The sequence below is a fragment of the Tupaia chinensis genome, unplaced genomic scaffold (genome assembly GCF_000334495.1).
Source record: "Tupaia chinensis unplaced genomic scaffold, TupChi_1.0 Scaffold145147_1, whole genome shotgun sequence".
Classification (NCBI taxonomy): domain Eukaryota; kingdom Metazoa; phylum Chordata; class Mammalia; order Scandentia; family Tupaiidae; genus Tupaia; species Tupaia belangeri.
In genome coordinates this window covers 2,305,412-2,332,939 of record NW_006205007.1, presented here as the reverse complement: position 1 = coordinate 2,332,939, position 27,528 = coordinate 2,305,412, and the positions used below count along the sequence as shown (strand labels likewise).

At 38.1% G+C, this 27,528-nt stretch overlaps 1 protein-coding gene and 1 long non-coding RNA gene across 7 annotated transcripts in view; one reads left to right on the top strand and one right to left on the bottom strand.

Moving 5' to 3' along the window:
• The window catches only part of LOC102496275 (uncharacterized), a 28,240-nt gene extending 5,174 nt beyond the window's left edge, over positions 1-23,066 (bottom strand). The window contains exons 1-3 of one of the 3 annotated variants that reach the window (XR_337283.3): positions 22,933-23,066; positions 22,527-22,604; positions 5,115-5,278 (exon numbers count right to left, since the gene is read on the bottom strand). This is a non-coding gene — a long non-coding RNA (uncharacterized LOC102496275). Of the gene's footprint in view, positions 1-5,114; positions 5,279-22,445; positions 22,605-22,932 lie in introns of those variants that run through there. The other 2 variants (XR_337284.3, XR_003547765.1) reach the window with 2 other exon arrangements.
• An 87-nt stretch (positions 23,067-23,153) lies between these two features.
• The window catches only part of TMEM161B (transmembrane protein 161B), a 95,460-nt gene continuing 91,085 nt past the window's right edge, over positions 23,154-27,528 (top strand). Inside the window, exon 1 of one of the 4 annotated variants that reach the window (XM_006167806.3) lies at positions 23,154-23,280. In XM_006167806.3, the coding sequence (XP_006167868.1) occupies positions 23,278-23,280 (3 nt within the window). In that variant the 5' untranslated portion in view covers positions 23,154-23,277. Of the gene's footprint in view, positions 23,281-23,322; positions 23,381-27,528 lie in introns of those variants that run through there. The other 3 variants (XM_014583927.2, XM_027767996.1, XM_027767993.1) reach the window with 3 other exon arrangements.

Here is a 27,528-nt window from a genome sequence, read left to right as displayed (position 1 = left end):
TGGTCTACAATTTGATAATTCACTCTGGTTTTACACAATACATTCAAGAAGTCCCTCAAATCTCTTCTATTCTCTACCACCAACTTCATCATCTTCCATTCCCGCTGAACCAGGAAAAAATACTTGTGATGGTAAATTTAATGTGTCAACTTCACTGTGTTAACGAATTTCCAGATCGTTGGTAAAACATTATTTCTAGCTGTTTCTACAAAAGATTAGCATTTGAATCAGTAATGAATAAGAAAGAGCTGCCCTCACTAATGCTGGTGGGCATTATGATATCCACTGAAGACCTGCCTGAATAGAACAGAAAAGGCAGAATAAAGGTGAATTTGCTTTATTTTTGAGCTGGGACATTTATTTTCTCTGGCCCTTGGGCATTAGAACTTGTGATTCTCAGGGCTTCAGATTCTGAGATTTATAGTAGCATTCCTACACCCTATAGTGAGGTGTTGGAGAGTTAAACCACAGGCTCCCCAGCTTATCGGGCCTTTGAACTCAGACAGAGTTACACCCCTGGCTTTCCTGGTTTTCCAGAGTGTAGAAGACAGGTCTTGAATCTCCATGATCATGCAAGTCAATTCCCATAATGTCTCCTTTCGTCTATCTATCTGTATATCATCTATCTATCTATCATCTATTTAAAAAGATAAGCTGATGTCCAATAAAATCTTAAAGAATGTATTTGAGCAAACATGGTGTATGAATCAAGCAATTCCAAACCAGAAGTGGTTTGGAAGCTTCACTGAGGGAATGGAAGGAGGAGATTTATATACCAAGAACATGGAAGTAACTGTATACTTGATTTGTTACAGCTATGCAGTAGTCTTATTTGATCTATCCTAGTGGAAAGTCCCCAGTTGTGCACAAGTTTGTTGGCTGCTTTTGATTGGTTGAGCTTAAGTTCTGATTTTCTTTAATATGTGCATTTCCAAGAAAGAGCTCAAGTAAAGTTTGCTTATGTTGGCAAATCAAGATAATTAATGTTGGGAACCAGCAGTTAGCGTAATGGCTATGTCGCTGGACTCCCACGTAGTCGACCGCTGTTCGCGTCCTGGACCCGGTGGCTTAAAACTCACGCCGGGCGCGTGTGCGTGCGTGCCCAAGATCCCGAGAGGAGAATGGAGGAGAAGGGATTGTGGCGTGACCATCCCCCCTGGGGGTTGATTTCTCGCTTTCTGTCTTTATGTCTTTCTCTGTCTGTCTGGCGAGCGCACGCGCCCTATAGTGAAAATCTCTCCAGACATTTATTTTCTCTGGCCCTTGGGCATTAGAACTTGTGATTCTCAGGGCTTCAGATTCTGAGATTTATAGTAGCATTCCTACACCCTATAGTGAGGTGTTGGAGAGTTAAACCACAGGCTCCCCGGCTTATCGGGCCTTTGAACTCAGACAGAGTTACACCCCTGGCTTTCCTGGTTTTCCAGAGTGTAGAAGACAGGTCTTGAATCTCCATGATCATGCAAGTCAATTCCCATAATGTCTCCTTTCGTCTATCTATCTGTATATCATCTATCTATCTATCATCTATTTAAAAAGATAAGCTGATGTCCAATAAAATCTTAAAGAATGTATTTGAGCAAACATGGTGTATGAATCAAGCAATTCCAAACCAGAAGTGGTTTGGAAGCTTCACTGAGGGAATGGAAGGAGGAGATTTATATACCAAGAACATGGAAGTAACTGTATACTTGATTTGTTACAGCTATGCAGTAGTCTTATTTGATCTATCCTAGTGGAAAGTCCCCAGTTGTGCACAAGTTTGTTGGCTGCTTTTGATTGGTTGAGCTTAAGTTCTGATTTTCTTTAATATGTGCATTTCCAAGAAAGAGCTCAAGTAAAGTTTGCTTATGTTGGCAAATCAAGATAATTAATGTTGGGAACCAGCAGTTAGCGTAATGGCTATGTCGCTGGACTCCCACGTAGTCGACCGCTGTTCGCGTCCTGGACCCGGTGGCTTAAAACTCACGCCGGGCGCGTGTGCGTGCGTGCCCAAGATCCCGAGAGGAGAATGGAGGAGAAGGGATTGTGGCGTGACCATCCCCCCTGGGGGTTGATTTCTCGCTTTCTGTCTTTATGTCTTTCTCTGTCTGTCTGGCGAGCGCACGCGCCCTATAGTGAAAATCTCTCCAAAAAAAAAAAAGATAATTAATGTGGCCCAACTGGCTTCATATGTTTAGGTATCTTTCACATTCAATCTTCATTTTTAATTTACTTGAATAGATACATTCATGTGAGTATGTATTTGTATTTCCTATTGGTTTTATCTTACTTCAGAACCCTAATACACTAATGTTTTGCAAGATTCTTTCTTCCTCTGAAGAGTGAATTGAATGGAGACACAGGTAGTTGGAAAAAGACATGAGGCACTGACATCATGTTGTTTATTGGCTATGTTCAGAAGTAGCTCACAAAGCTTTAGCAGCACTCAGAAAGTGCTTCCTGCTCTTGGAGCTTATAATGTGCAAGGAGAATCCCCACAAAATGCTTCCTCCCTCTCACAGAGCATGAAACTGAGTTAAGCTGAGCCAAGGCCAAGTGAAGTCAAGGCCGGTAGGCTGACCTAGCTGTACCAAGGCCCAGCTGATCATGGCTACCTAGGAGGATGCTCCCTTTCTCTTAAAGGAGCTGCAGACAATAATGGCTCATTGCCCAAACCAGACTGTCACACATGCGTATTACAGGCAATGGCATAAAACTGCAAAGTTATAATTACATAACAAGCACATAAGTGCACTATAACTAATAACATGAGTTGTTTATTCTGTGACCTTCAAACATGATGATATAGGAAGGAAGTGAGGAAGCCAGATTAATCTATCCTGACTCCATTTTCTCTACAACTAACCTGCTTAAGATACTACCAGATTTTCTCTAAACTCTGTATTAACTTCATAGGTACAAATGATCACAAACTGGTATCTTAAAACAAGAGGAATGCATTCCTTTAGTTCTGAGGCCAGATTCTGAAACCAAAATGTCAGCTGGGCCACACTGCCTCTGGAGAATCTAAGGGAAACTCTGCTCTTGGCTGCCTCCAGCTTCTGGTAGCTATTGGCATTCCTTGAATTGCTGCAGTATCATGCCAATCTCTGCTGCCATGGTCACATTGGCTCCTCCTCTTCTCTGTGACTTCTCTTCTGTTTTTCATATACAGATTTGTGTCACTGCATTTATGACCCATCAGATGATCCAAATTATCTCATAGCCATAGACTTAATTAGACCTGTAAAGACATTTTTTCCAAATAAGGTAATATTCACAGGTTCTAGGATTAGCATGAGAACTTACTTTTTTAGGGGCCACTATTCAATCCACCACATCTTTTTTATTTGTATCTTTTAAGAGCAGGAGAGAGACCCCAACAAGTTCCATTCATACTGCAACCTTTCCTCAGCCCTCTAGCCAGCTAGGATCATGGACACATCCAGGCATGGCTATATCTTGTTTAACTATAGTTTTTCTCCTTCCTATAAATTTGCTTCTTGACGTTTTGAATAAATTCAAGAAACCTATTCTTTGTCACCTTAGATATCAAGACCTGCATCTCCACTTTAAGTGATTATTTGGCAAAGCAGATCTTTGTTCTTTCAGCTTTAGCTTTTTTTTTTTTTTTCCTCCCCCAGAATTTCCTCTCCTTTGGGGCAAATGAGTATGACACAAATGGGGATGGAAGTCACTTAATCTAAAAGCAAGTAGTTGAGGAGTTGATATTTTCTTTTTTTTTTTTACCCTGAATGCAGCTATCTGCCCATATTTAGTGTTCTGGAACCTATTCTGTTTCCTATAATTCTTCAAAAATAGTGACCATTGTTTTCAAATCTCATTGATAATTTCCCCCCAAAAGCCTGGAATATAAACTATTCACAGCAGATGATAAAATAATATAAATTTGAACTGTTAGGTATGCTTTTAGATTTTCTTCCCTTATTTGGGAACAGTATTGCTTTGTCATTATTTACTGTATTCTTTTAAGCAATATTAACAAGTTGCTATTTATTGAGTCACTATCATGAGCCTGGCTCAGTGTTTTGAATGTGTTACTTCCATTATTCAGAACAATCTTATGAGAAGGACATGGTTATCTCCATTTTACAGATGATGGGGAAAGGAGACCCAGAATAATATAACTAGTAATTGTTGACAACAGATAACATTTGGACACATTTAGTTTAAAGAGTTAATTGGTAAGCAGGGCCCATAGTGCAGTGGTTAAGTATCACACAGAGGAATCTGGGTTCCACTTGGCTGACCAACGTTCAAGTCTCAGCCCTGGCAACTTGAAAAACATGCCAATAACATGTGCATGTCCCAAGATCCCGATGGAATGGCAAATTAGAGGAAAAATGTACCGTGAGCAGGCCCTATTGGGGGTGTCTTCTCTTCTCTCTCTCTCTCGTGCATACATGCCCTCTGACATGAAAAAGGAAATTAAAATGTTGCTTCCGAAAATATTTAAATCAAGATCTAGTTAACTTATACTAGTGATTCTAGAATCAGGCAGCATCTATTAAATAGAATGGTGCTCTGATGAGCTCAGCAGAGGAAGTAGGTTTTATAGGAAGAAGAAAGGGGCTGAAGAAAAGCAGAAATCAAGAACAAAAGCAGATAGGCCACTTCAAGGTTACTTTCCTTACAGTATGAAAGCATAGAGGATTTCTTTATCATGCCAGCTAAAACTGAAGTGTTTAAGGATTTGGCTATTATCTCTCTCTTGATTTCTCAGAAGGTCAAATAAACAACTTAGTTTCAGTTTGGTGATAATGGAACTTTAGCATGAGTAACTCCATTTTGGTTTGGCCTGTTGGGCCTACTGTCAGACAGTAGCTTCTTATAAATTTTATGTAAAGTGTTGAAACACAGCATTAAGCCCAGGTTTGCCTGTCCCCATAAATACATGTTCTTCCTACTGTCATCCTATTTCTCAAGTTTCCTGTATAGAGAATGAAGTAAAATATTAATAGTAGCTAGGGAGTTTTGCTTTCTCTGTCAGTTCTAACCTTACACCAGAAGTTGCAAAAGGGCTTTTCCCTTCCTTGATCATCTTCTGGCTTTGCACAGAATTTTAAAAGGCCTCTTCTTTGTCTTCTCTAAGCCTCTTTTGCAAGTCTCACCTCATTTGGCAGCTTCAGGTTTCTTGACACTATCCTTTAGGGCCCATGTTACCTTCTTATAATTATCCTTGGTTTGTGGTTGCTTTCTCCCAAGGTTTCTGTCACTTCCAATTAGCCAAGCAATTCCTCCTTGTTGGTCAGAATTAGGTTCCCCAGTTGCTCTGCTGGGACATTAAATCATGAGAAAGGCAAGTCAAAAACTTGTCAGATGTTTTGATTTTAGCCCAATAAAACTTTTAAAAGCTGCCCAGTTATTTGAAATTTTTTTTGATTGTTCCACAGGTATTGACAAATAGTATGCTGTAGGGCACCGTGGTATCAATAATAAATTTTTTTTTATGAAGAATTGCTTGTGGCAGTACATGTTTAAAACCTGTTTTAAACCTTTTGCATAAAATACTCTAATGCAGTTCTAAGCTTCCCATTGGCTATACCTACATGTAGTTATCCTAATACTTTCTCATTTCTCATCCTTCACTCAAATTCAGCATATGGTAAATACTTCTTCTAATAAACTAATTTATTTGTATATCACACTTTGAACATTAACTCAAAACAAAACATGGAAGGTGAGGTGGGGAGCATAATCTCTCTGAAATAAAATATATGTCAGAAGTTCTATGAATTAAGATAATAAAACAGAGAGTCTTGAATTTGAACGAGAAAAAATATATCTTAATTTTTGTTAACTTCTATGTGACGTTTAGCTTTTCTTTTAATTGTGAACATTAGCAATAAATTACAGTGTTATTAGAAGTACTGGTAACTGTTTTTAACCTATAGAAATAATATCTCCTTTTTTATACTTTTAAATTTAGATTTCTTTTACATTTAATCACTGTGTATCATTACAGCATACTAAATGAAATTTCCCATCATCAATACACTGTATATTAATTCAGTCGGCGATATTACCATGCACATTATAACCAACAGATTTCTTTCCATTTTTTGTTTTATTTTGTCCTTCTTCCCCTTGATTCCCTCTCACTTACCCTCCAGCCCAAATGTCCATGAACAGATGAATGGATTAAAAAAGTGTGGCACATATACAGTACAGAAATACTACTCAGCCATAGAACAGCAGTAAGACCCTGGCATTTGATAAAAAGTAGACAAATATTTTCTTATCACATTACTATAGCTGTAGATATCTCAACATACAATTGATATTCAATACTTTAATATTATAGATATTCTTAGACCCTCTGCTAGAATTTGTTGTTTAATGCATTAGTAAAAATCATGGGTATAGTAGACATTTATTAAATATTTTGATTACTGTATTTTATCATAATTGGTTATATTTATAATCCTATGCTTAATGTTTTATGCACTTACAAACATTATTCTAAAAAGGCTCTATAGGTTTCAAAACCCTCAAATAAATGTTACAAAGAAAGTTTATAACAGTTATGGACTCTGGCATGTGATTAAAAACATATAGTTGGGGGACCAGCAGTTAGTGTAATGGCTATGTCACTGGACTCCCACATAGTTGACCACACCTGGTGGCTTAAACTCACGCCGAGCACGTGTGCGTGCACACCCAAGATCCCGAGAGGAGAATGGAGGAGAAGGGATTGTGGCATGGCCATCCCCCCCCCCGGGGGGGGTGATTTCTCACTTTCGGTCTCTCTGTCTCTCTCTCTGTCTGGTGAGCGCACGTGCCCTATAGCAAAAACCTCTCCAAAAAAAACCATGTAGTTGGTGTCACATTGCTTAGGTTTAAATTCTGCTGTCATGTATGATATGACTTTGGCTATGTTATGTATACTCTTTGAACCTTAAATTTTTTATATGTAAAATGCAGATTATAAAAGTCTTGCTGAAAAGATGAAGTAATATTTGTAACGAGCTTAACACAAAGCTTGAGTACATTGTAGTTATTTGTTCCCACATCCACTTAGATGATAAGAGTTTCATTTGGGTCCTACATGCAGTTTATTTTTACTGTGTTATCACTGGCTAATATTCAAAATTACAGTGGTGAGCAGGTGGCATGGTGGTTAATGCACTGGACTCCCACATGGCTGACCATGGTTCGAGTCCTGGATCCTGTACCTTGAAAATCATACTGGGCATGTGTGAAAGTGTGTGCCCAAAATCCTGAAAGAAGAAGGGATTATGGCATGGTGTGGTCATCCCCTTGGGGAGGTGATTTTTCACTTTCCCTTTCTCTGTCTCTCTCTGGTGAATGCAAGCACACTATGGCAAAAACCTAAAAGAAAAATTAATTAATTAAAAATTACATATTAAATATCGACTATTTTCAAATGAATATATGTAAAATGTATGTATTATATTAGGTTGTCAGAAAAGTCATGATGCATTTTTGCCTAGAAAACCATAGAAAAAAAAGTCATGACTTTTCTGACAACCCAATATCATGAAGAATGATACAGTGATAACTCATATGCCTTCTATCTAATTTAAAGGGAAAAAGTTATTTTTAAAGGATGTCTATATATTTTATTATCCAATCCGTACTTATTTGAAAGTAAAAGAGCATGCTATTACTCCTTATGACAGGAAAATAGGCAAAGCAGGGCTATACTAGGCAAATCAACTCTGTCTGGGCAACCCAACATTTATAATTATCATACTCTTAAGTTCCTTATGTGCCCCTTCCTTATTGCACCTCCCTCCTTTTGCATCTAGAGAAAAATCACTATCTTAAATTTTGTGGTTATAATTCTTTTGTTTAACTTATAGATTTCTTGTATTTGTACCCTTAAGATACTGTTTATTCTTATTGTTCCCTTAATTTAAATAAGAGGAATACTACTGTAATATTATTTTGCAAATTGTTTCTTTGCTCAACCTTTTATTAATGAGATTTATCCATATTCATAGACTTGCTATTTGTCTTTTTCCCACTCCTGTATCCTATTGTATGACTATATAAAAACATGCAATATATTTAACTACTCTACTGTTGATGAGCAGTGGGATTGTTTCCAATTTTTCCTGTTATAAACAATATTGTTATGAAATTTCTTGCTTATGTTTCCTAGTACATATTTTTCCTGGGCCACAGATGATGTTCATCTTCAAGTTTACTAAGGAATGCCAATTTTTCCCCCAAGTTGATTATAATTTATACTCCAACCAGTAATGTATGAAGGAACTACAAGAAGCATGAGGAAAAATAAAATTAAAGTATGAGTTTATTTTGGTGCAAAAATTTTGAAATCCATGCACTTTTTAAAATATAATACACATTTTGAACACCCCCTCACGTAAGTGTTCTGGTAATACTGTCATACTTGAAAATTTTTGTTTTTTCGGGTGAGTGTGAAATATTTCTTTGTAGTTGGTATCTCTTAAGGTTTTCTCCTCCATAAATTTCCTGCTTGAAGTGGAGAACACCATGGGTTTTCTTTGTTATTGAATTGTATACTTTTTAAATATAATCTGAATACTACTCTTTTGCTAGTTAAGTATGTTGCAAAGATCTTTTCTGTAGTTTTGTGACTTACCTTTTACTTTCCCTAAGATGTCTTTTTTCCTTTTTAATTTTTAATGGTTGAAAATGCTAAAACACATATAAAAGCATGCAGCATAGAATAATCTCCCACTTTCTTATTACTCAGCTTCAACAGTTACCGACTCAGGACCAGTCTTGCTGCATTATACCACTACCCACTTTTCCCATATATTGTTATTTTGAAACATATCCCAGATATTATATCATTATATCTCTAAATATTTCAACATGTATCTTAAAATATAAAGGATCTTTAAAGATATGGGATCTTTAAAATTACTTTGATGGCACAAATAATAATTCACAATTTACTAATATCACCAGATATTCAATTAGCATTTAATTTCTAACACTCATAAATATGATCATCAAAAAGCTTGTTGTGATTTGAATAAAGTGGTAGCCAACCTCCATAATAGCACCCAATGATCCCTGTAGCTAGTTATTTACACCATTGTGTAATTTTCTCTCACACAGTAGTTGGGTTGGCTTGTGCGACCAACAGGTTGTGATATGTCACTTTTGAATCTAAGTAAAACAACAACTATAAAAGATGTGGTAGCTTCAGCCTCTTTTTCTCTCTCTTGAATTACTTGTTTTGGAAGACTAGGAAGCATGATGAAGTATTTGTGGTGAGGAAATGAGGTATTCTGTCGAACAGTCAGTGACAGAGGCATCCTGTCAACTGCCGTATGAGTAAACCATCTTAGAAGTGGGACTAGTTAAGCCACATGGAAGTGGGATGCTGACAAAAACAAAGAAACAAAATCACGTAAAATGTAAGAGTGGCTTTGGAACTGGCAGTGGGCAGAAGGTAGAAGGACTTGAAGGAGGATGTTAAAAGTTTGGAAAGCTTTAAGAAATTAATTGTTGATGCATGATAACCTTTAAGGAAGCTGTAGATAAGGTGTTAATGGATTAGAAAAGATCTCTTTTTTTATGGTGAAAAAAGTAAGTATTTAGAATTAGCCAGCTGGACATGGTTTAGATGATCCCAATTTTGTGGACAACATCCAAAGCATCATAATCAAGAGCCAGTCATACATATGCTTTCTTCTCTCCATCAGGCCTGATTAGAGTGTATCATAGAGCTTTTTCACAGCCTATTTGATCTGGTGTTTTTTGGCCTTGACATCCACGTGAATACAAGTGTGCTGTTGTCTTCAGTCTTCTTCATGGCAGATTCAGTGGTCTGGGGAACTTGATGATGGCATAGTGGTCAAGCTTGTTTCTCATGGGGATGCTCTTCCAAGGATATTTGGGCTGCCTCAGCAGCTGAAGAGTCTTGGGCTTCCAGAAGGTGGGTGATGTACAGTTTTTTGTTGTTGTTGTTGTGTTTTTTTTGTTTGTTTGTTTGTTTTTGTGGCTGTGGACACCACAGCATTGCCTTCTTGGCCTTCAAAGCCTTTGATTTAGCTTCAGCTTTCTTTGGGAGAGGCAGGAGTTTCCTTCTTTGCTTTAGGTGTCATCTTGGCCAAAAGCATGGATTAGAAAAATTGTATTGGTAACTGGAGGAAAGGAAATCCCTGCCAAATAGTGGCAGAAAGTTGAGCAAATCTAGTTATGTGCAGAATGAAAATATGACTATTGAGCTAAGTAATCTAATAGAAAAGTAGATTTATAGCCAGTTAATTATGTCAACCTGTTTCTTCTTGTTGCTTATAGTAAAACGTGCAAGGAGAGAAATAAGCAAGAAGGGTTTTTAATCAAAAAGAAGCCCAAATTTGTTGGATATAAAGATTCCTAGCCCCTTCAGAGGACGAATGATGCTAAAACTAGTGGATATCTCTGAGTAAAGATCAAATCCATAGCACTGCCAGGAACACATAACTTGAAGATGTAGTTGTAAAGTTGTTTAAGACCTCAGAAAGATCTAAGATGTGCTTCAGAGTATCTTTATTCAGATATTAAGAGTGTGCCTCAGAACACCTTTGAATCAAATCACAGATTTCTTAGAAGTTTAAAGGTGTTCATATCAGCAAAAGTCCATGGTAGAGAAGGGCTTATGAAGAAGAGTTTTGTGAGTATGGCTTTTTCTAATGGAGTGAACTCGAATAAAATTCACAGAAGACCTATAGATTTTTAAAGAGAACTATGTTAGCAGAAACATTGCTAGTCTGGACTGAGAAGGACAGAAGAACAAATGAAAAGAGATTTATGGACACCTGAACGTCTATAGGCAAAAAACAGCACAGCTATAGATATGGAGGAGGAAAAAATGACTCAATGAATAGCTGCAATAATGAGTACTTTTAAGTTCTTTATGTGAATTGTTTCTGGAAGGGAGGGCTAAGAGCCACAGGGAATTAAGCCTAGGCCCTGAATCCTAAAAGAGGAAATAAATGCCAATCTGTGACCAGGTAGATTTCAGAATTTCTGTGAATTTGTGTACCTGCAGTTTTTCTTCCTTTAAAATACACATCTATAGTGATTATCTTATTTATTTTTTGTTAGGTATGTGGGGGCAGATACTGTCAGCAGTTTATATCTTCAGATGAAGAGGAGCTCTATTTGAAGAGCTACACTTGATTTAGTCCATTTTGTGCTGCTCTAGTAGAATACCAGAAACTGTATAATTTATAAACAAATAGACAAATAAATATTTTGGCTCTCAGTTCTGGAGGCTGGGAACCCCAAGACTGAAGAGCTAAATCTAATAATGGCTTTCTTGCTGCGTCATTGCATGGTGGAAGATGGAAGAGTAAGAGAGTGCATGTGAGAAAGCAAGAGATCAAACTCACAACCTCAAGCTTTTTTATGACTGGCATTAACTCATGTACAAGGGTGGAGCTCTCATGACCTAAACACCTCCCATTAAACTCCACCTTCCAATACTGTTGCATTGGGGATTGAGTTTCCCATCATGCTTTTTGAGACTCACAGCAATATATAAGGAAATACTCTTGAGTAATATACACATACCTGGACCCAATTTAGACATGTAGACTCTGAATTAACGCTACAATGGCATAAAAGTTTTGGGTAATTTATTGAGGTTAATGTACTTTGTGTATCAAGGAACACACTCATCGGAGATCAAATTATAGTAACCAGACTCCGTATTCATGCTCTTGTGTGGTCCCCTCGTACACTGTAATTATTGGTGGGACTAAAAGTATACAGTAGAAGTAATGACATCACTTTAAGTGATGAAGTTTCTGTTTCTTGGATCGTCTCCTCTGGGGAAGGCCAACTGCCATGTTGTGAGGAAATTTAGGAAGGCATGTGAGTGAGCAATCTTGAAAGTACATCCTTTATCGTAAATCAAATCTTCAAAAGGCTGAACCCAACCAACATCTTCACTGCAAACTCATGAAAGACCCTGAGCCAGAATACCTAGTGAAGTCATTCCTGGATCCCTGACTGAGAGATTGTATGAGATAAATATTTGTATTAAGTAGGGTAATCTGTTATATAGCAATAGATAATAAAAGGGTACATGTTGCTTCATATATCTAAATACTGTAAGTTTCTCTTTTTCTTCAGGTTTTTGTCATAGGGCACAAGTGCTCACCAGAAAAAGAGACCAAGATTGAGAGGGAAAGTGAAAAGTCATCCCTTTTGGGAACGACCATGCCACAATCCTTTCTCTTCCATTCTCCTCTTGAGATTTTTGGGGCACACATGCACATGTATACAGTGTGATTTTCAAGCTGCTGAGTCCATGACTTGAACTGTGGTTGGCCATGTGAGACCAGCACCTTAATCACTACACCAACTGCTGGCCCCCTGTAAAGCTTTAAATAAAGTTCTCCACTTTCTCCCTCTCCCTCTCTATCCTACAACCTATTTGTTGAAGTTAAATTATCCCATGATTTTCCAAGATTGAGCTTTCCAGATAGCATAGTCATGGTGTGTAGCATGTTTTCTGTATTTCCTGTAAAATGATAGATGGATTTAAATTCCTGATCAACTTCAGGTTCAATTTTTTTGTGTGAGAAAAATTGCAGGTGGTATGTTTTTCTACTAAGAAGCATGTAATGTTGTCTTGTAATGTTAGCAGTTATTAATGTACAATAAATAGATTCACTTATTCATTACGAATTTTTAAATTAAATTTTTTGTTTCTTGTTTTCCTTCATATGCAATCCTCTTTCTTCTGTCCCTCATTAGGATTTGGGGAACAGTCATATGTGTCTGGTGTGTTCTCCACTTGAACTAACAGGATTTCAGTCAGCCTTAGACCAGATTCTTTAAGCACTGCTCTTCAGGGCTGATTCAAAATGCAGTTTTCTCATTCTATTAGTACTCCTTCATCTATCAGTTAGAAAACTTGATAAAAAGCAAACAAACAAAACCGACTTCCTTTCATCTACTACTTGGTTACCTACAGTTCATACAGGAAAGAGATGGTAACTGAAGCTTCAACTGAAGCTGATTTTTCCATATGGTATTATGTAGGAGCCCCCCTCCCTCCAAGGCTATCTAGCACCTTTTATTGAAATGTTTTGCTTTTCCTGTTGGTCTGCAATGCCATCTACTTAAGTCAAGATTCCTTACAAGAGTGAATCTATTTCTAGGCTTGTATTCTGGTATAAATCAATCTTCCATCTCACAATACCCTCATATGTACCATATTTTTAATGTCTTGAGATATAATTCATATACCATATAATTACTTCATTTAAATGACATAATTAAATGGCTTTTAGTGTATAATACAGGTATATGCAACTGTTATCACAACTTTAGAACATTTTTTATCACCTGGAAAAGAAACCCAGTACCTTTTAGCTATCATTCATCAATATTTCCTTCCTCCCCATCTTATTAGCCCAAAGCAAACACTGACCTACTGTAAATTTCCTATTCTAGATATTTTATATGGCTGGAACCATAGAATATGTGGTCTTTTATAACTGATTTCTCTTATCTATCATATTTCCAAGGTTCATTATGTTGTATCATGTATCAGTAATTCATTTCCTTTTATGGTCCATACATCTATCACATTTTGTTTCCCTTTTCATCAGTTGATAGATTTTTGTCTCTACTTTTTATCTATTATATATACCTAATTTTTATTAAAAGTCTTGATATCTGGCAAAACAATTCTATCATAAGTTTTTTGTTACAATTTTGGTGACTATTTGCTTTCTGTTTCATTTATTTAATTAAACTCTTTTTTTCTTCTACTGTCCATTTTTCCCCAACCCCTTAGGATAGTTTTGTAGTCTTTTAAATTTAAGTATTTAAACATTTTCATTTCCTTGAAAGTACTAATTTAGCTTTAGTCTACAGATGTTGATATGTAGTATTTTTGTCATTGTCGAGTTTGAATATGTATTTTTCTATTTATCAACGAGAATCCACATTTGAATTTAACCCATCTTACACACAAGTGGGTTTTGTATTCCAAGTATGAGATTTTCTAAATTTGTTATTAATTTCTATCTTAATTATATTGTGATTAGAAAATGTGATCTAAATGAAAACAATTTTCTGAAATTGTTAATTTTATTTATTATTATTTTTTGCTAATGATTCCTTTGTACTTAACATATTTATTTCTACTCCCCCCCCATAGGGCACATGCACTCACTGGAGAGAGACAGAGACAGAGAGAAGGAAAGGGAGAAATCATCTTGCAGTGGGGACATAATTCCTTCTCCTTCATTTTACTCTTAGGATTTTGGGTACACTTGCACATGCAACCAGCATGATTTTCGAGCCACACAGTTGGAAATCCAAACCATGGTCAGCTACATGGAAACCCAGAGCCTTAACTGCCACACCACCTGCTGGTACCCCTTATTTCTACTTTTAATAATAATGGACTAGGTTATTTATTTTAATATATTTTTTCTTGCTATCTTTTTATTTATTTATATTGACAGAGAATGCTTGTGAGAGGTGAGGGAGAAGCGGCATCCCTCAGTGGAGCATTTCACACTGCAATCCTTTTTCCTACATTCTTCCTTACCCTATAAGGATTTTGGGAACATACACATATGCCCTGCATATTTTTTTGAGTTGCCAGGCTGGAACTCAAGCCATGGTCAGCCATTTGGGATTCAGTTTCCTGTGCTGTGAGGTTGGCCCTAAACTAGGTAATTTAAATTATTCTTTCTTTTGAGAACTAGAAAAGGTGGACAAAATATAAAATAAACATCTCCAGGATAGAGTTAATAAGGCAGTTAAAAATTAAGAAGAAAAAAATTCCTAGGTTGTTGAGTGCAGGATTTACAATAGCTTTTCCTCTGGGGCATCTGCTGATTTTGGAGAAAATAGCTGAGAAGCTAGACACAGCTTTTAACTCACAGCGTTAAAAAGACAAAAACTGGAATTCTGGGCTACTTTAGTATACTCTATCGTTTGAACTAGGACCTGAAAGGTCTATATTCTGAAAGATGCATGAACTAGAAATAGACCTGCCCAAATTCTAATAATCTTGATAACTGAATTGACTAAGATGATTTTGGATTACTAGTGTCCAAAGTCCTTGCCAAGAGACATACATCTTTTCTGTAGAAAACTTCATCATATTGGACCTTAAAGTATGATTTCTTCATATACAATTCAATCACAATAGTTCTGACATTCAATTAAAACACAAATAAAGGAGATTCTCTGCCCAGTCTTCACCCACCAGTCCCCAAGATCTAGAAAGAGGTCAACCACAGGCCCTTTGAGAAATAATCTGCATTTGAGCTGTGAGCAATCCCTTTCAGGGGCTAGGACAACTGAAGATTTTCTGTCCCATTTCACCCTTGAGACCCCAAGATCTAGAAAGAGGTCAACCACAGGCCCTTTGAGAAATAATCTGCATTTGAGCTGTGAGCAATCCCTTTCAGGGGCTAGGACAACTGAAGATTTTCTGTCCCATTTCACCCTTGAGACCCCAAGATCTAGAAAGAGGTCAACCACAGGCCCTTTGAGAAATAATCTGCATTTGAGCTGTGAGCAATCCCTTTCAGGGGCTAGGACAACTGAAGATTTTCTGTCCCATTTCACCCTTGAGACCCCAAGATCTAGAAAGAGGTCAACCACAGGCCCTTTGAGAAATAATCTGCATTTGAGCTGTGAGCAATCCCTTTCAGGGGCTAGGACAACTGAAGATTTTCTGTCCCATTTCACCCTTGAGACCCCAAGATCTAGAAAGAGGTCAACCACAGGCCCTTTGAGAAATAATCTGCATTTGAGCTGTGAGCAATCCCTTTCAGGGGCTAGGACAACTGAAGATTTTCTGTCCCATTTCACCCTTGAGACCACAAGATCTAGAAGAGAAAAATGGGGCTGCAGAGGGACTGCAGATCACCTCCTCCTGCATGCCTTTGAATGCTCAGATTGAATCAAGAAATTAGGTAGAAACATATAATCCATCAGATGACATGAAACCACCACAGATACACAAGAAATATGAGAAACCAAGAATATATCTCTCCCCCAAAGGAAAAGAACAACTGCTCATCATCCACAGAGTACAATGGAACTCAGGGAAATGTCCAATAGAAAATTTAGAATATTTATAGTGACAAAACTAACAGAGATGCAAGAGAAGAGAGACAATGAACTCTAGAAGATGCAGGAAAAAAGAGACACCGAGTTACAGGAAGTGAGGAAGTTCTTGCATGATCTAATGAAGGCTGTAATACAGGAAATAAAAATCTCCCTTGAAAGTATTAAAAGCAGATTAGATCATACAGAAGAAAGAATCTCAGATGTAGAAGACAGAATCTCTGGCCTAGAAAAATTCACCAAAAAGACTGTGAAAATAATCCCCCAAAGTGAGAATAATATACAAGTAATACTAGATACCATTAAACGCTCAAAAATCCAGATAATCGGCATCCAGAAGGTGAAAAAACTAAGAAAGGCATTGATAACCTAGTCCATGAAATCCTGGAAGAAAACCTTTCAAAACTAGAGAGGCATTCAAATATCCAGACTCAAAAAATACAAAGGACCCCAAATAGAATCAACCCAAGGAGATCTTCTCCAAGGAACATTATAGCCCAACTGACAAAACCACAGGCAAAGACAAGATACTAAAATTGGCAAGAGAGAAATGTCAAGTTACTTTTTCCATGAGGATATTCCATGAGGCTAACAGAGGACCTTCCATGAGGCTAACAGAGGACCTTCGTCAGAAATAATGCAAGCAAGGAAAGAATGGGAAAGTATATTTAAAGTGTCAAGAGTAAAACAATTTCAAACAAGAATACTATACCCAGCAAGATTATGGTTCATATGGGAAAAGGCAAAAACATTCCCAGATAAACAAAACCTGAAAGAATTTACCGGCACCAGGCCAGCTCTCCAAGAAGTTCTGAACAGTGCTATACCAGGAAAACTAAAGACAGATACAAAGAAATAAAGAGTCCAAAAAACAACCCAGAAAATGGCCAACTTAATGGTATGAACAAGTCTGGAGTTGAATGATAACTTCCAGAATTAAACAGAAAGATTAGATCACAACAGAAGAGAGATTAATTATATGAGACTGAACTGGTGAAATAGAATTTTATGACTTTTGACTCAAACATTACTGATTTTCTCTTATGCTTTGTTTCCCATATTTAAGGATTTTTTGTCTTCTCTTAGGCTGTTGAGAGAGTTATCTACTACTATTTGAACAGAATCCTAAACTTTTCCCTGGCTTCAAGTTTTAAGCAATTTCTCTTAACATTTTTTAAATTTTGATTTATTAAAGCTAAAACTGCTTTGCTTGAAATTTAAAAATATAGAAAAAATATACCTATTTAATGACCACAATAAGCCACTATATAGTCTCAGCTAGGTGCTACTTTATAGTATGTTCATTCTACTCACTGAGCTGTATGCCTAAAGTCAGATAGGTGTTCACAAATATGTATCTATCGGCTGAAATTGCTATAGAAAGTATTTAGATTAAGATATTTTGTAAATAAATAAAATCTTGGGGGGGGAGGCAAGGAAAGCAACTGCAGATACCAGAGACAGTGTGGGCGGAGTGTGGGGAATATAAGAGGGTAAAAAAATAGGGAATCAAAGAGTAAAAATGGGGAGGAGGAGCAAAAAATACAAGAAACAAGAAATGGAAAGTGATTTATTGATTATAACATGTATGGTAATATCCTTGATTAAGCCAATATATATGGTGTATTCTGGATGGGAAATCACATTTTGTATCCTGTGATTATGTACAGTGAATGAATGCAAAATAAATGTAAATTTAAATTTAAAAAATACAAATAACATAAAACAAAATTTTATGAGTAGAAATCAACATAAATAATATTAAAAACAACATAAAATCAAATAAAAGACATAAGTAACCAATGTAAACAATGATAACAAAGATAAAATAGAAATTTCAGACAATAGCAGGTCTCATATCTTTTAGACAGAGGTTTTAAAATAACTATGACTAATAAGCTTGAACAAACAAAAAATTAGAATGAGATACTAAATAGGTTACTGAAAAAAATAAGACAGAAATGCTTGAACTGAAAACAACCAAAAAGATAATGACTAGAATTAATGCCTTAGCAGACTAGTGGCTATTAAAAAGAAAAAAAAAATGAACTGAGAGAAAGGTAAGAATGAAACACAGACAAATGAATGGGAAACATAAGCAATAGAATGAAATGGTCTAACACAGATGTAACTAGAGTTTTGGAAAAGTAGGCAGAAAGTGAGGCAGAAGCAATATTTGATGAGAGAAGAGCTAAATATATTCCCAAAGAGGCGTAAAGACATCAAATCCAGATATGAAGATTACGAATCATAAAAACAACAACAACAAAACCCCAAAAACCACAAAGAAAACAATCAGGCACATCACACTTAAAACAATATCTTAAAAGCAGCCAAAGGAAAAAACGGTTATCTTTAACAGGGTAAAAACAAAACTAATAATGGAATGTATATTTCAAAATGGTAAAATAGCTGTTAATTCAGCAAAAAGGTTCTTTGAAAATGAAAGTAAACTAAAGATTTTTAGGATATAAAAATTAAGAGAACTTGTTACTAGCTGACATTCACAAAAAGAGAACAATATAGTATGTCTTTCAGTACGAAGAAATATGATTCAGGTAAGAAGTGCAGATTTAAGGAATCACAAAGCACAAAAAAAAGTTTGGATAAATGTAAATGTACTCTAATTGGGTAAAAATATTTTGAGAATTTAGGAAATACATATTAAGAATATACAAGGTATGTAACATTGTGGGGTAGTAAAGTTCATGTATTCTCAGGCCTCATTCCATACAGAATGAAGCACAATATTCATTCTCCATTAGAAAGACTAGTCTAATGGTTTTTTAAAACGGCTAGAAAATATTCCGCCAAGCATATATGACAGAATTTGTCCACTTTCATATTATCGTGTATGACTGTCTGAAGTATTGCTACATCTTCATCCATAAAGCATTTTCACTGAAGGGCAACTTAATTGAAGTGATTTTGTCCACAACATTCATTAAGTGGTATCTCTTACAAAACAAAAACAAGGCCCCAATTTTTCAGATGTTTATAGTCTAATTAGGATAATACAGATGGTCCTTAACTTAATGGTTCAATTTTTGATTTTTCTACTTTATAATGGTGCAAAAGTGATACATTCAGTAAATTATACTTTTAATTTTGATCTTCTGGGTCAGTGACATGCAATAAGATACTTTCTCTCAAAATAGGCAGCAGCAAATCATTCAGGGTTTCACTTTTAGCACAAAACTCAAGAACTACTTAAGTTATTCAATTATTTTATTATAAAATAGATTTTGTCCAACTGTAGGCTAATAAGTGTTTAGAGTACATATAAGTTAGGTTAGGTACATTAAATGTATTGGGTTTTCATATTTTTCTGTGCAAAAATGCATCATGAGTTTTCAAACTACCCAGTATTTTTTAATTGCCAGAGAGCGTGTGTTCTCACCAGACAGAAAGCACTACCCTAGAAAGCATGGTTATATTGCAATCCCTCTCCCTCCGTATCTTCATCCTGTTGGGATTTGTGGCACATGTATGCACACACACACACCCCTGGCAAGTTTTCCAAGCCTCCAGGGATGGGAGTTAAACAATGGTTGGCCATGGAGATCTGGCTCCTTTAATTAGGCTACAAGGCTGGCATCATTTTTTTTTTTTTTTTTTCAATTTGCTGTAGAGTGTATGCCCTTGCCAGAGAGGAGGACAGAGGAAGGAAAGTGAAGAAGCACCCTCCAGGGAAGAAGGCCACACGACAATCCATTCTCCTCAGGATTTCAGACATGCATGCACACATGCCTGGCATGTTTTTCAAGCTGCTGGGTCCAGGACTTGAATCATGTAGTCAACCACGTGGGATCCAACTGCCTTAACCACCATGTAATCAATTGGCCCTCAATACAGTTTTTAACAATTATTTTATTCATGATAGAGAGCCTGTGTGCACATGCATGCATAAGAGAAGTACCCTTAACAGGGTCTTGTCATGCCACAATACCCTTTTCCTAACCCGTTATCTTGTCAGGATCTTGGGTGTGAGTGCCTATTTCAAGATCCAATGTGAAGATCTGAATGTACAGTTGGACCTGTGGCTCCTAGCATTGAAGATGAATTTATTACTGACTGTGCCATGGCCAACCATTGTTTAACTCCCATCCCTGGAGGCTTGGAAAACTTGCCAAGCTGGGCCATTTAATTCATTTCTGACTTATGGTATTTTCAATTTTTAAAAGGCTTAGTGTGACATAACTCCATTACAAATCAAGGAGTATTTATATACATTAGCGAAAGAAATTTACAAAGAAAGTATGTGTAATCCTACTCACTGAAGTTAAGAAAAAACCGTGAAAATTTCTTAGAGGACAAACTGTTCAGAATATTTTGCAAAATATACAGATTGAACTTTGAAAAAGTAGTTAAGACTTAAGAATTAAAACAGTTCCAGGTCAGTGTGGATGGTGAGACAGGAGGTTTTTTGTTTGTTTTTATGCTCCTGAATTTGAGAACAGTTCTTTAAGACTGTTAAACCCACCACTAAGCCCTAATGGTAAGCAATCAAGATGTTGCTAAAAGGTTGTATTTCTAACTATCTTGTTAAAACTGCCACATTTCTTTTTATTTTTTAAAACTTTTTAAAAAATTATTTTATTTAACTTTCTTATTATTTTTTATTTATTTTTTATTTTTGAGAGGTTTTTGCTATAGGGCACGTGCACTTGCCAGACAGACAGAGAGGCAGAGAGATAGAAAGTGAGAAATCACTCCCCCCACCCACAGCAGGGATGGCCATGCCACAATCCCTTCTACTCTATTCTCTTCTCGGGATCTTGGGCATGCACGCACAAGGGCCCGGCGTGAGTTTAAGCCACCGGGTCTGGGACTCGAACCGCAGTTGACTACGTGGGAGTCCAGCAACATAGCCATTACGCTTAACTGCTGGTCCCATCATTATTATTTTCTAGTTTGATCAGAGAGACAGAGAGAGAGAGGAAGTGAGAAAGCAAGCCACCAGGTCCGATACTTGAACTGTGGTCGGCCATGTGGGAGTCCAGCACCTTTAACCACCATGCCACTTGCCAGCCCCAAAACTACCACATTTCTTTTTAATCACCGTTATCCAATTCTTTTTTCCCTTTTCATAATTCTCTCCTTTATTTGTACCTTTGTCAAAAATCCCCATGTATTTTTAAAAAATGGGAACAGAAGATTCTTCTACTTTGAGCCAGGCAATCAATAGAACCCATTGTTCTACAACATAAAAATAAGGCAACAAGGCCTTACAACATATACCATATGCATTTCAATCACTAAGAAATATTACTTGTATAACACATTCCTCACACTGTTAACAGAAATAACAGTAGATAATAGCAGTTAACATTAGAGGATATTAACCAAGGTTATTCAACTTGCCATATAAGGAACACAGAATCTCATAATCCATTACAAATATCATAAGCAGATAACAAAAAAAGACTGTGATTTCTTTTCATAATTTTATTCTGGCAGGAATAGATTCCATTCTGATAATAATTCCATTCTTACTGTCACACAGGAGCTTTGTGAACCTCAATGAGGCTGCCAGGTTTAGGACAGATTTATGAACCACAGCATCAGAAGTGAAAGAGTAAGACTTCATAGAATGTGTTGTCGCTGACAGGCTAGCCACTTTTCTTCCCCATTTTTTTCTTCCATGAGGAGAGCAGGTGTTTTCCACAAACACACCAGCAGAAAACTCTGACTCCTCTTTATCACACTTACCATCTGCAGTTGCCCTTGAGCTTGTCTATTTACAACCTAGCCCTTATACAGCAGAACCAGGACCCCCAGGGAAGTTCTGGAATCCTCAGCAGGATCTGTTTTAGAAACTATTCCCCAGTCCCACCCTCCTTCCACCTGTTTCTGTCAATACTTAAATTCCAAATTCCTCTATCTTCTCTAATTGTCACGCTGTTCACCTGCCCATAAAAATTACAGTAAAATCCAATATAACTCACACCCCCAGTTACACCTCCTTTCTAATAAAAAGCAACTTCCTTATGCACACTCGTTCTGGGTGGTTCAGTCGCCTAGGGTCACTGGGCTATTTACTGCTTGCTTCTCATTCTCTCCAGGCACCAAATGGAGCATCCAGTCACCGCTGCCTGCTTAACAGTGTTAACGTTTGAAGGTTTCTAGTTTCCCCCTCCAATTCCAACTTCAAGATTTCTCAGTGGACTCTCTGGCCAAATGAGATTTCAAGGATGAAACAAGACAGCTATGACTGAAGTAAGGGTCCCCATTGTAAGAGAAATTTCTGGGTTGAAGGTACTTCAAATATCCATTTTAAGCCCGCTTCCAGAACTGCGTCTCACTATAAGCAAATAAAAAAGGCAGGAAAAGTTGACCGGTACAGAGATTGGCAAAAACCAAAACCAAAACACACACACAAATCAAGCGACACATGAAAGTTTCATTTCCTGTCATCTGACGATAATTTTTTTCCCCCTCAACTGGAAGAAAACCATCCATACTGGAATATATTAAACAGGCCGAATTCGCTTTCTGGTTTCTCTGCTCTTGGTAGACGTCCTTCCGGCCTCGGCGGGTATCTGTGAACAGTGAAGAAACTTCTTACAGTCAGATCTCACTGCTCTGAGGGAGGGTCAGGGCTGAGGGCCGACTGAGGCAGGGAAGAGAAATGACAGAGGGACAGAACAGGTCCACGGAGATGAGGAAAGCCTCCAAGAAGGGACCGACACGGGACAACGTAAAAGGTAAAAAGAGGACGGGTGTTGTCTCGGCACGACCACGGCTTTACTGCGGTCGGTACCCTCACTGCATCCGCTGGGTTTGGGGCTGCCCCCTCCCCCCGCCACTAACTTGTGTCTCCGCACCTCTAAGAAGGAAGACGAGCTCCGCGGAAGCCAGCCGACCTACCTCCGGTTCCTCGCAGGCGCGCCGGAGGCCCGCCGCCCTCCCACCTGCGCCGCGCTGCGCCTGCGCGCCCCGCGCTCAAGGTCGGCCCGCCCCCGGCCCTAACCTAGCGCTCGCGGAAGTGGCTGTAGAGGACGTCCTGCGTATCCTTACCTCGGCGTGGCGTGGGGTCGCCGGCGTTCAGGAGAAGGGAGGAACTTCCTGTCCCGCGCGGGCAGGACTTCCGGCAGAGCCGGAAGACTCGCTCCCTGGCTGTTGCGAGAGGCTCCTGGCTGCGGGAAGGGGAGGGTAGGTCTAGGACAGTCCCGGCGACTCCGGGTGTCCGGTCCACGACCTGTCCTTGGCGTTATGGTGAGTCATGTGAGAGCAGGAACGACAGCACGGGGAAGAAAGGGCCGGGAGGTCGTTTCTTTAAAGGGACTTCCAGCGTGGTGCGGACTGGTGCGCTGGAGTGAGTCCCCGGACAGGGCAGGAACCACCACCTGCCCCGGAGCGACCGAGCCTCGGAGGAAGCAGTATCCGTTCTCCCCGGCTGGAGACTGGCGGGCTGGAGGTGGAGGCAGATGTGTCAGGGAGCACGAGTGGAAAGCCTGGCTCATTCGTGGCCCACTCACAGTGTATGGTCTGTGGCTCTGGGTGTTTCCATAGTTGACCTTGCCCTGCTGATCACCTTTCTCAGCTTCAGAGCAGTAGCAAAGGACTTCAAATCTTGGAAATGTCTGGCCTTTCCAAGTGGGCACCTGTCACCTAAAGAAACAGCAAACCAGTTTATGTCCCAAATTTAGTCACTTTGGAATTGAGATTCAGAATAGGAAATTAGGATTTAGTAAGGACAGTCCTTATTAGAAAGGAATGTTGCAAGAGCGTGGAAGAAGGAACTATTAACAGTAGAGAGAATGCCCTAAGATCTAAAAGCATCTCCAAGGTTAGGTGAAACAGCTTGCTTGTGTTTCTTTCTTTCTTTCAAAACTTTTGTAGGGAGAACAAAGGGGAAGGAATTGGTTGTTGGGAATTGGGATGGGAAGTGGGTGGTATGATGGACAGTAACCGAGAATGCTTTACCTTGAGGCCAGTCTACTCTTTGAGCTATTGAGGATTTATGTCTTGTTTTACAATGAGGGTGGGCCAAAGCTCAGGAACTTGGGAGAAGAGAATCTCAAAGTTTGGTCAATAGCATTTTGTTTGTATTAATTTGTGGATGAAGCTGTTCAGCAAATCATTTATGATTTCCCGTACGGAATGGGAATTTGTAGGGTCTAATTCTGTCTTGCTGTTGGATATCAAGCTGGTGGGGGTGTAACTGGACGTCTTATTTAAGTTATGTGGGAAACCCAGATTCTTTGCATTGATCCTGTCTTGAAAATGGTGGGGAGATTTTTTTAACCTTTGCTGTTTTTCAAGATCACAAGGCTGTAGTAAAGTTCAGCATTGTCAGTTACTTAACTGTGTAAAAGACTTCAAATCCTCATCTGCAGGGCCTTCTGTCTAGGAATTTAGCTTCAGGTTGATATGTTTTTTACAGGGCCATATGCCACCAATATTCAGCTATTGTATGTGGTGATTGACTTCTGAATGACTTTCAGAAACTTCACTATGTGTAAAACCAAAAACTTGAAAATAACGAAGTTCCTGGTGCTCTTTACTAGATAACCTGTATATCTTTGAGTACAATTTTTTTAAAGAGATTTTTGCTATAGAGCATGTGTGTTCCCTAGAAAGAGAGAGGGAGATAAAGAGAGAGAGAGAGAAAGTGAAAAATCACCCTCTAGGGGAATGGCCACACTGCAGTCCCTTCTCTTCCACTCTCCTCTCAGGATTTTGGGCATGTACACACACACGCCCGGCATGTTTTTAGCTGCCAGCTCCTGGACTTGAACTGTAGTCAGTTATGTAGGAGTCCAGCGATGTAACCATTACAGAATCTGCTGGTCACGAGTACTATTTCTATTTTTTTAAATGTCAGTAAATAATATAAATTGTTTTCATTAGGAGCATTTTGATTTGTTTTTTTCTTTTGTATCAGTGAAATTAGAAAAATGATAACAACAGAACTGGAAGGAACCAAAGATTAATCACTATCTCCACCTTCCTCTCCAATTTTGCAGAAGGAAGAATCTGGGATCTAGAAGGAGGCAATGATTTACTTCTTTTCTAATAAGTTGGCACAGTGTAGAATAAAATTTATCTTCACTTCTTAAATTTAACCTCAAGTTTTGATTTCTTGGTTTGAAAAGTTGAAAATAGACTATAATTAAAATCCTTAAAGTCATCATAGTCACAGAAAAAGTAAATGTGAACTTGTTTTTAAGTATTCTGGAATACTTTGAGAAATGCTCTTCCTCCAGCTCAAAAGCAGTAATTGTGTTAGTTTTCTGAGAGATTTTTTGCTATAGGACACATGTGCTTGCCAGAGAGACAGAAAGCGAAAAATCACCTCCAGAGGGATGACCACACCTTTCTCCTCCAGTCACCTTGGGATTTTGAGCACACAGCTGCACATACCTGGCATGAGTTTTAAGCTATTGGGTCCAGAATTCAGACACGTTCAACTACGTGGGAGTCCACCCACTTAATTGTTATGTCATCTGCTGATCCCACAGTATTTGTTTTAAACTAACGTAGTCTCATACCATTTCTCAGAATATCCCTTAAGAATTACCAGGGGCCTGGTGGCTGGCTCTTGCCATTCTAGCATTTCTTATATTTCTGAATCAACTACTTCACTGAATTTTAGATTTCCTAGCTATAAAATTGATGGCTACCTATGTAGGTGTGGTCAACACTTCATCTTTAATTTTAATACATTTTAATCAAATAGGAATCTTTCTGTATTCAAGCAGATTTGTGGGAAAAAGATTAGAGCTAGTTCCTGGAATTGCAGGTATCTTTATGGCTTGTTTTATCCATGTAGCACCCTATTGTAATTTACTGCTGGGATCAAGCTGTTGTCTGCTGGGGAGAAAATGTTATAAACCCCAACTCAAATTAATGAGAAAGTTTTCTTTTTCTTTTTTTTTTTTAGCTTTTGTTTTGTTTTGTTTTTTTTTGAGAGGTTTTCACTGTAGGGCGCGTGCACTCGCCAGACAGACAGAGAGAGACATAGAGACAGAAAGCGAGAAATCACCCCCCAGAGGGGATGGTCACGCCGCATTCCCTTCTCCTCCATTCTCCTCTCGGGATCTTGGGCACGCACGCACATGTGCCCGGCGTGAGTTTTAAGCCACCGGGTCCAGGACGTGAACTGTGGTTGACTATGTGGGAGTCCAGCGACATAGCCATTACGCTAACTGCTGGTTCCCAAGTTTTCTTTTTTGAGTGTGGGTATGGGGAGGAGTTTTGGGAAGAGAGAATGTGGTGACTCTAAGAGAAGTATGTGTAATAAGCTCAAAGAGTACAGAGGAAGGAAATTAATTCCAACTCGAGGGTATGGTCATGTAGTAGGTGACTTTTTCTGATATTTGAAAAATAGTTAGGACTCTGGTCCTCAAACTTGAGATTGCATCAAATGCTTGTGATATTTGATTAAAAAATTCTTATCTGGACCCATTATTGGTGGTGGGAGTTGTATTGAAGTTTCAGAATCTTATTTGTAATGAATTTTCCAATTAAGTCGGAAGCTGGCAGTCTTTAAACTATTGTTAGAGGAAAATGCAGGCCTAAGAGACTTTGACAGAAGATTGGAGATTCTTTTGCTAGCTGAATGATAATTAGACATGTGCAGTTTGAAGGATGGATTCTGTTCGTGTTTTATCAGTTAAGGGCATATGATAGATTTGGATTTTTTTACTCTGTTCTCTTCATCTGATTTCTCTCCACTACTTTCCTAAGGAGGCTTAGTTGAAATATTAGAGGCTGATATTTTTTCTTAGAATTTGGTTGATTCTTTTAAATTATTATTATTATTTTTAATTGTCAGAGGGCTTGTGTGCTTGCCAAAGAGAGAAAAAGAGAGAGAGTGGGAGAAAGCACCTCCCGGTGGGTCATGGTTATCCTACAATCCCTTTTCCTCTGTATCTCCATCCTTTTGAGATCCTATGCATGCATACACATGCGCCCACACATGTATCTGGTGTGTTTTTTAAGCCATGGGGGGCTAGGATTTGAATCGTGCAGTTGACCATGTAGAAGCTGGCTCCCTTAATAACCAGGAATTGGAGCTGACCCAAAATTTAGTTATTTTTCTTTGCTCTGGGACAAAAGCTTAATGTGAATTAAATTGATTTCAGAAAATCAAAAGCTATTCTAAAGTATTCATTTCTAAGAGAGAAATTATTATTTACTTTTTCTTGTGACGTAGTTTTGCCATGTTACTAAGTCAAGAATGAACACAGCTTGTCCCAAGGGAACTTTCAGGAATAAACTGAGTGTAAAGTGAGTGTAAAGCACTTTTCTAGTCTTTCTATACTACCTACCTGTGAGTTACAGGGAAAAAAGAAATAAGTTCTCAGTGATGTAAATATTTTCTTGGTTTTCACGGGAAAGATTGTAACTTTTGTTTCACCAGACAAACATTTTAAGAATTGGGCTTTTATCTCAAAAGTAGTTGTTCAATCATTCATTTGTTTTTTATTCACTTTCTGTATACGTCCTTGGCAGCAG